Genomic DNA, 8,164 nt, shown 5'->3' with positions numbered 1-8,164 from the left:
CAGCTACACCGGAATAATTATTCACACCTCTCCAGCCACACTGGTCTGGCGGTCCCCAAGTTGCCGACAAAGGTGATGACCCTTCGTCCGCGGAATCAGAATTCCAACTTTCTTCGCCACTGTCCGAATCGGTTGAATAGCAGTCCGAATCTGTGTCATTGAACAGCTGTTTTTCAGTTTCAATATCTTCCATACGACGTCGTCGTGTGGCCATGGTGAATTATACGGCTCTCTAGCAGTGAATGGTTTACTGCCAGCACAGTGCTTAGACCACGACCAGAAGCCATAAATCGCACCCACACATACAAATATCTCATTCACGTCTTAGCCGAACTGAATATTTCCTTCAAAAATGGTTCATGATGTCATGGGTGGCTGACCTCATATTGCGATGTTTCAAAATCGTTACAAACACAATGGTTTGACTGCAATGAATGAACAAATGACTGATCTGGCAACACCATATTCTGAGAACGTTCTCCTGTGTATTTCTAACGGAGAGAGATTTCAGACGCCCACACTTATACCGACATGTCCCATACGATAAATAAGCTTCAACAAGAGATAGGCATTGTATGTGAGGCCACCACAAGAACTTACACTGCTAAAACGCATGGTGCAGAAAATGTATTACACTGCTAGAACGCATGGTGCAGAAAATGTATGAATTTTGGGATTTTTTTTTTTGGAATGAGTGTAACATTTTTTTTACAGATATTAAAATCTATAAATTAGAATATCTGATTCTATATTCTTTCTACATTAAAGGAGCGTTCATTTCGTTCGTTTATCATAAAAAATGTAGAAATTACACCATTTTCAGAAACATGCTTACAATTTCATCGCTCTAGAAGGGCGGGCATTTAAATAAACTCCGTCCAGCTGCCCCTACTGGAAATTAAATGGCCCGTCCGATAAAGGTTAATTCTTACCTTACCTATTCTGGTGTGGATAGTTTCAATTTGTGTTATATTCTAATTGCCTTAGCTATCATAAATCCCATACCTAACTGTCCTCTCCTTTTTTCTGATCCACAGTAAATCATAGTATAATCACATTTTTCAGTCCTTCCTTGTCTGATCTAACGAATTTCTTGTACTGCGATTATGTCTATTTGGAATTTTTGTATTTCGTTTGGTATCTCTTCCGTCTTCCCAGTTTGTAACATTGATCTGACATTCCAAGTTGCCATTATAATCTTTTATTCTTACTCCATAGCTGATGTCAATTTCCATTCAGCCCATCCATCCTAGGCTGGTTATCTGGTTTCTGAACAATTTAGAACCTTATGCCCAACCCCCAACCTGGAGGAGAAAGTTATGGTATAAAGCAACCCACATTTTTCTTATGTTATTTTCATTTTCCTAATTTAACACTTTCCTAAGTTTTACCCTTATTTTTTGATAGTCCCTTCAAAAGTGTAAAATCAAGGTTTTGGTCTGTATAGTCAACTCCTGAATATGCGGGCCAATGTAGTGAACAAGATGTTTGTATATTGGTTCAGGGTACTTTGGTAATTTCATTGTAATAATTAAAATTGTTTTTGTTATCTTGTACCATTATAAGTTGAACTAATTGTCTATAGATTTGAAGAAGAACAGTGATGATAATTCACTGAATCCCAAGATGTCTGAAGAAGAGAAGGCTAAAGTTGTGATACAAAAGGCCAAAGTGGAAGATGATGAGTACAAGAACTACACAGAGGAACAGACGTATTACAGGTGTGTAAGAGTAGAATAGGATAGGATATGAATATCATAATTGCCGTTATCCATTGTCTGAGGTATTTCTGATATATGTAACATTTTGGGAATTGTCTGTTCCCTCACTTTGGGGTGATTGGTTGTCATACAGACAGATTTTTAGTAGACACAAGGAGGAGTCTTCTTGCCACGTACTTTATCATTCCTCATCTTTGGCCTATACATGGTTATAGTTAATAGATCATAGAAGGGGCTAAGTCAAAAATGTACTGGCTGTATAATTGAGGACAGGGCCCTTTGAAGGGCTTTAGGGAGGTCAGGGATCTGCATTGGACTGGGTGGTGGTCACAGCGTTGTCAGTACACAACACAGACAAATTTTTATCATTATTTTGATATTAGTGGAGGTGATTGGAATTGAACCTGGGACTGCTTTACTGTGCTAACTACTAGAGTACCAGGTTGGTTCATAAATGGTCGTTATTAACTACTTTTGTTTTTACACATTTGTTTATTTATGTGGTGGTAGTTGAACTGGAGATCGGATGCTTTCTGTGATACGAAAAATTTTCTTTTGCTGCTTATAATGGACTTCTTTCTAACTTGTCAGATATTTTGATTCCTGTGTAGCCTCCCCCCACCCCCTTCTATCCGAGAATTAAGCAGATTTTGGTATTAACAGAGCCATATGATTACTTTGCATTTCATATTAACTGAAGTGCAGTGTATCTGCTTTATAAACATATCAGTAACTCAGTGTCTCCACACAGGAATGTTTTATTCATCAATGTAATATTGGAGGAGGAATTCTGTAATCTTGTTACTACTTATTTTGGTGTGTGATTTTGTCTTTGTTTCAGTATTGCTCATACGATCACAGAGAAGGTGACAGAGCAGGCATCAATAATGGTGAATGGCAAGCTGAAAGAATACCAGATAAGGGTATGTGGTGCTTGTTAATTGAGATCAAATGTTAAGTGTCAGTTCTGTTTGGATTAAAATGTTTAAGAGGTTTGGGGCTGAGACAAATTTACTGCTACAAGTTAATCATTGAGTTACACTAATGACTGCAATTTCTGTAATGCTTGTTATTTAACACACAACTTTTTTCCAACTACAAATACATGTCATATATGGAATGTAGTTTCTTCTCATTGTTGCATATGAAGAATGTGGATGGTTATCAGACTCAAGGTTTTCACAACAGTGAAGATTCATATTGTGATATATGTTATGGCATCATGTAGTCTAGTTGATGGGTACCAGCATTTTGGTTTCCTCCATCTTAAGCATAGATGTGTTTGTGCCTGAAGGTGGAGGCAATACGTTCTGAAATGTTGGTACCCATGTATTGTAAAGCAGGAGACCTCAGTATGGATGATAATTGTACAGAAAGCCTCTAAATTATGAGACAGGAGAAGCACTTCTTAGAGGAAAGACTGAGAGAGAGACTGGTGGATGAAGGGAGTGCAGTCTTGATAAAACAAATTAAGAGATTTTACAAAATTTGTAGAAATGAAGAGGTGTACATGTCCACCAGTCTTAACTGAAGAGTTCCAACATAAGTTGATAAAAAAAGAAAAAGAGCAGTGATGTCAAAACACTTAAGAAAATAAGTAAATGAAAGGGCAGTAAACGAAAAAATTAGGAAACATCAGAACGTCAGAAAAAAAAGGCAGACCATTAGAACCAAATAGAAAAAGGCAAGGAGAAAGTAAAACTCAAGAGAAATCACAGGTAAAAATTTTATCAATGTATTGTTAAAATGTTTTAAGACAAAGGAAACTCCAGATGAATCTTGACACCATTTTTAAAACATTTTCACAGTAATTGATGCTGCAAATGATATGGCTGGCCTGGGCTGAAATGATAGTTTTCATGATAATTGGACATGTTCAAATTCGCATGGTTGCAAATGATGTGTCTGACAGGATGTGTAACTGTGAAATTCATCTGTTTCCATAATGCTGCAGTTCGAAGTGTGAATGTGCCATGTTGAATGAAGAGGACCCTTTAAAATGCTTAATCAGCTCCACTATTCATGAATTTGGTTCTACTTGAGTGGTTTCTAGAACACTGTGAGTGTCCTTAAGTGAACATATTGTAATATATGAGAGAGGAAGATTATGAATGGCAGTTGTAGTATGATAGTGCTTATTCATTTTTCCCCCCAGTTAGACTGACATAAAAATTTAGATTCATCTCTTTCTTTCCTCGCTAACAAATGGTTCACTGGTTTGTATGAGAAGTGTGACATCAGATGATGATAACACTGATAATGACCAGGGCCCAGATTTTGATGACCTGAAAATATTTAAAAAGTGACCTATAAAATGACCGAAAAAATCCAGAAAAATGACGTAAAGGAGAAAGAGAAAGAACACTTCGCTTCCATATTATTCACATTTCAGAAAACATATGAAGAAAAATTCCCTAAAATGGCCAAAAATGACAAGAAATACCCTTAAAATTCCAAAAATTACCCCCAAAATGAAAAAATGACCTTAAACCTGAAAATGTCAAAAAGTGACAAAAAATTACCTATGAAATTTACATTTCTATAACCAGCAGCTCATATCCGAGATTTATATATTTAAGAGCATCGCATAGGATACAAGGAAAAAAAAAAAAAGATGACATGTCATCAAAATCTGGGCCCTGATAATGAAAGTGGTGACAGATTGGTTTAATAAAATAATTTGCTCTTGATTAGGGTCTGGAGTGGTTGGTATCCCTGTATAACAATAACCTGAATGGAATCCTGGCAGATGAGATGGGTTTGGGGAAGACTATTCAGACAATTGCACTTATCACGTACCTAATGGAAAAGAAGAGAGTCAATGGACCTTATCTTATTATTGTCCCCTTGTCGTAAGTACCTGAAACACTTGCCACGCGTTTCAGTCTTAGGCCACGGCCACACGAGCAACATTTACTGCTCGAAATCAGCGACAAATGAAGTTCAAGAAATACGCACCATGGAGTTAAATGAGAAGGGCCACACGGAGCAGTAAATAACGCTGGTTTCTTGGCGGAGGGAGCAATTTGAAGGTCGCGTCGCGGACGGATGGGTCTCGGCCCATTTTCTAGCTGCATTTGTCGGTAGTTCGCCTGGCCACACGAGCTTCATTTGTCGCGTGCTTTATTTGGTACTTGAATCTTGTTTTCGTTTGGTAGTGAATCGCTATGGAGTTTTACAAATGGTATCCTCCACGAGGGATAAGAGTATTTCAAATGATTTGATTGTCATCCTACAATATACGAGAAATTTGTCGGGATATTCCATTAACTTGTGACGTAGTAGCACAAATTTCCACCTCGCTGACCTGTCACTCATCACGGGATGGATCCACCGCTTTCTCCTCTGCTGTAGCTGTTTTCGGCGTCGACGACAGATTAATAATAAACATAATGCGGATACTGCTTGTCTGTTCAGTAGCCTACTGCTCGCCATATTTTGCACACACACTGTGACATGATGGCTATTGACGCTCGGTATCGCGGACGGCTCCATGTGGCCACCTAGTTGCGACATTTGACGCTCCCAAGAGCAGTAATTGCGGCTCTAGTGTGGCCACCTCATTTGCGACAGTTGCAGCAGCTTCATTTGTCGCGGATTTCGAGCAGTAAATGTTGCTCGTGTGGCCGTGGCCTTACAAAGATTAAACTTTCAGCTGAACGGGCCATTAAGAGGATGTTATGGTTACTACAGGTGCCAGAAGTGTAACACAAAGGCACATAACTGTAAAATGACTGTGTATAATCAGAACACTCTTGTGTGCTACTTTAAATATTTTTTGTCATTTTTTTATTTTAAGATGCATGTGGAAATATTCTCATAAGTAATTTGTTATTATTTTTATAAAAACAAATTTTAGTTGAATGAATTTATCAAATATTAGAAGCACAGTTCTGGTGTAAACTTAATTTAATACATAGTACAGTGACTGAAATATTGGTTTATCTTTTATTATCTGCCCAATGCAGATGGCTTGCCGCAAAAATTGCTGGTTACATAAAATTTTGTTTCAAAGAAGTATTTTCATGCAAAAGCAGTAATTAAATTTTTAATGAAGCGTAAAAGTAAAGCTGTCCATATAACAGGCCGTGAAGGCCCATAGGATGTGAGAGGTCAAGGCTCCCACATCTAGATAGCTGGCTCATAGATGGTGATAAGATTGTCAGCCTGACATGCCAGCCACCCTTCTACAGTTGGAAAGCTTGAAGTATTGAACTGAAATGATGTAGCTTTTTTTTTTTTAATGCTAGTGGGGTGGGACTAAGTCCCTTGTACTGCGGCCGCTTCTGGCCTATTGTACCAGCCACAGATGATAGGTGAGGGTGATCGTGGAGCAAGTGGTGGAATGAAGATTGATGTAACTTACTTTTAAATGACATTATAATAGAACACACACACTATGAGTGGTAGCACTGAATCCTCAAAATTTCTAAAAAATGTATTGGTCTAGAGTCTAATGGTTTTACTGTAAATTGTAGACAAAAGGTAAAAGTAAATACAAAATATGGGTTAAGTGGGTAAACAGAGCATTAGTTTATCTTTTATTATAATACTAGTGTATATACCATTCTGTCATTCTTTGCAGCACTCTGTCCAACTGGGTGCTAGAGTTTGAGAAGTGGGCTCCATCTGTCATTATTGTGGCATACAAGGGCTCTCCAACCATGCGTCGCAATATACAAAGTCAGATGCGTGCCACCAAGTTCAATGTGCTGCTCACAACATATGAGTATATCATTAAGGACAAGGCCGTACTTGCAAAGGCAAGTGTTATAGTAAGGTTTACCGGTCTGCTTGGTTCTGCAGTATAATTTTGAAAGTTTAGGTTCATGATGAAATTGGAAAAGGAAATGAGTTCTCGAAATGGTTGTTATTCAGTATCATGTATACTTTCCAAAACACTTGAATGTTTAAAGATTGAGGTATATAAAACAATCAGTTTGCCAATTGTTTTGTAGGCTGTGGAATGTGGTCTCATACTCTTACAAATGTCTGAAAAGAAAGTACTTTGGGAAACATTTGGGTTTAAGAGGTATAACATAAGTGGGCCTTTTTATATATTATGTAAGTATTTGGGAATGACCAACTGATTATGAGGGATCATAACTTGGAATTCCAGTGGACATAATCCTTGATTAGTGAGAGGTTATCCACCCTGTACCGAATTCTTTGTACTGGCCAGAAATGTAAAGGAGAAAAGGAAAGAAGGAAAGATAGAAGAAAATAAGGAATTATGATGGAATAAATGCAAGTAGATCAGTACCAGTTATGACAGCTGCTGCTCATGTGAGGACCGTGCAAATTCAAAATTTATATCAGTTTGAAACATGTATTAGTTGAGCCTTCATTTTTCAGATTTAAACTTATAATGTTAAAATGTGTAGCCATGGCTACATAGAGCATGGAGTTAAACAGGTAATAAATATGTTAATGTGGTCATTGTTGAGGTGTTATAATTGTGGTTGTGATTATAGTTGCGGTGGAAGTTCATGATTATTGATGAGGGACACCGCATGAAGAACCACCACTGCAAATTGACCCAAGTTTTGAACACGCATTACTTGGCTCCACACAGACTTCTACTTACTGGTACCCCACTGCAGAACAAACTCCCTGAGCTCTGGGCGCTTCTGAATTTCCTGCTACCATCAATCTTCAAGTCAGTCAGTACCTTTGAACAGTGGTTCAATGCTCCCTTTGCTACAACAGGAGAGAAGGCAAGTTGCAGCATAGTTCTGAGACATTTAAAATGTCTTAATTATTAGTGAGAAAGCAACACATTCTCAAAGTAAGCGTTTTATAACCAGTTGTCCATGAATCAGTACAGTGGTTCCTTAAAAAATTGTCACTTGGTGTCCATAGGAAAATTAGAGGACTCAAATTTTTGCCTTACTGTATTGGAAATTTTAATTGGTTTAGGTAAGACACTGTGCTCTGTACAGTCATCTTCTCCTCCAGTAGCCTCCTTTCCCATGCGAGATTTTCTGCAACATATTTAAAAAAAAATCAGTATGCTTAACCCTCTTATGTTCACATTGCAACAATTTGCATCTCAGAAAAGTGTTTCATGTATGTTATGTTGGGAAAATTCTTGATTGAAATTCAGATTTCCTGTACCTTTAGAAGAAGCTACACAGTGCAGTTAGGTAGAATACAAATTCTCTAGCAGCATTTATGATTTTTTTTGAGGAAAATAATTAATTTCTGTTAGAGAAGACTCCTGAATATTATTGTAAAGCATAATGCGGGTACTATAGAAGAAGTGCAGGAAATTTTTGAAACCTATGAATAGCCGCTTGCTCCATAACATGAGAGACACCTTACAGACATGGGAGATCTGAACTGTGACCATGTAAGGAAAATAATAACACCGTCATTTTCAGAAGTTAGTTAAAGTCAGGTGAAATGGCAAGGATGGGGTATGAAACAGTCATGACCTGTTT

General features: G+C 37.7%; 1 protein-coding gene across 10 annotated transcripts in view; it reads left to right on the top strand.

The window, feature by feature from the left end:
• LOC111873173 (ATP-dependent helicase brm) overlaps positions 1–8,164 on the top strand; it is a 63,446-nt gene that overhangs the window by 23,710 nt on the left and 31,572 nt on the right. For all 10 annotated transcript variants that reach the window (XR_002844360.2, XM_023867662.2, XM_023867661.2 and 7 more), the window contains 5 exons: positions 1,586–1,721; positions 2,563–2,644; positions 4,416–4,573; positions 6,307–6,484; positions 7,196–7,438. Coding sequence is in view for 9 of the 10 variants with exons in the window: in XM_023867662.2 (XP_023723430.1) it covers positions 1,586–1,721; positions 2,563–2,644; positions 4,416–4,573; positions 6,307–6,484; positions 7,196–7,438 (797 nt within the window). In the remaining variant the exon portion in view is untranslated. The remainder of the gene's footprint in view (positions 1–1,585; positions 1,722–2,562; positions 2,645–4,415; positions 4,574–6,306; positions 6,485–7,195; positions 7,439–8,164) is intronic.

Source organism: Cryptotermes secundus, unplaced genomic scaffold, assembly GCF_002891405.2.
Source record: "Cryptotermes secundus unplaced genomic scaffold, Csec_1.0 scaffold344, whole genome shotgun sequence".
Classification (NCBI taxonomy): Eukaryota; Metazoa; Arthropoda; class Insecta; order Blattodea; family Kalotermitidae; genus Cryptotermes; species Cryptotermes secundus.
The sequence above is the reverse complement of the archived record's forward strand: the minus strand, read 5'-3'. Positions and strand labels throughout refer to the sequence as shown.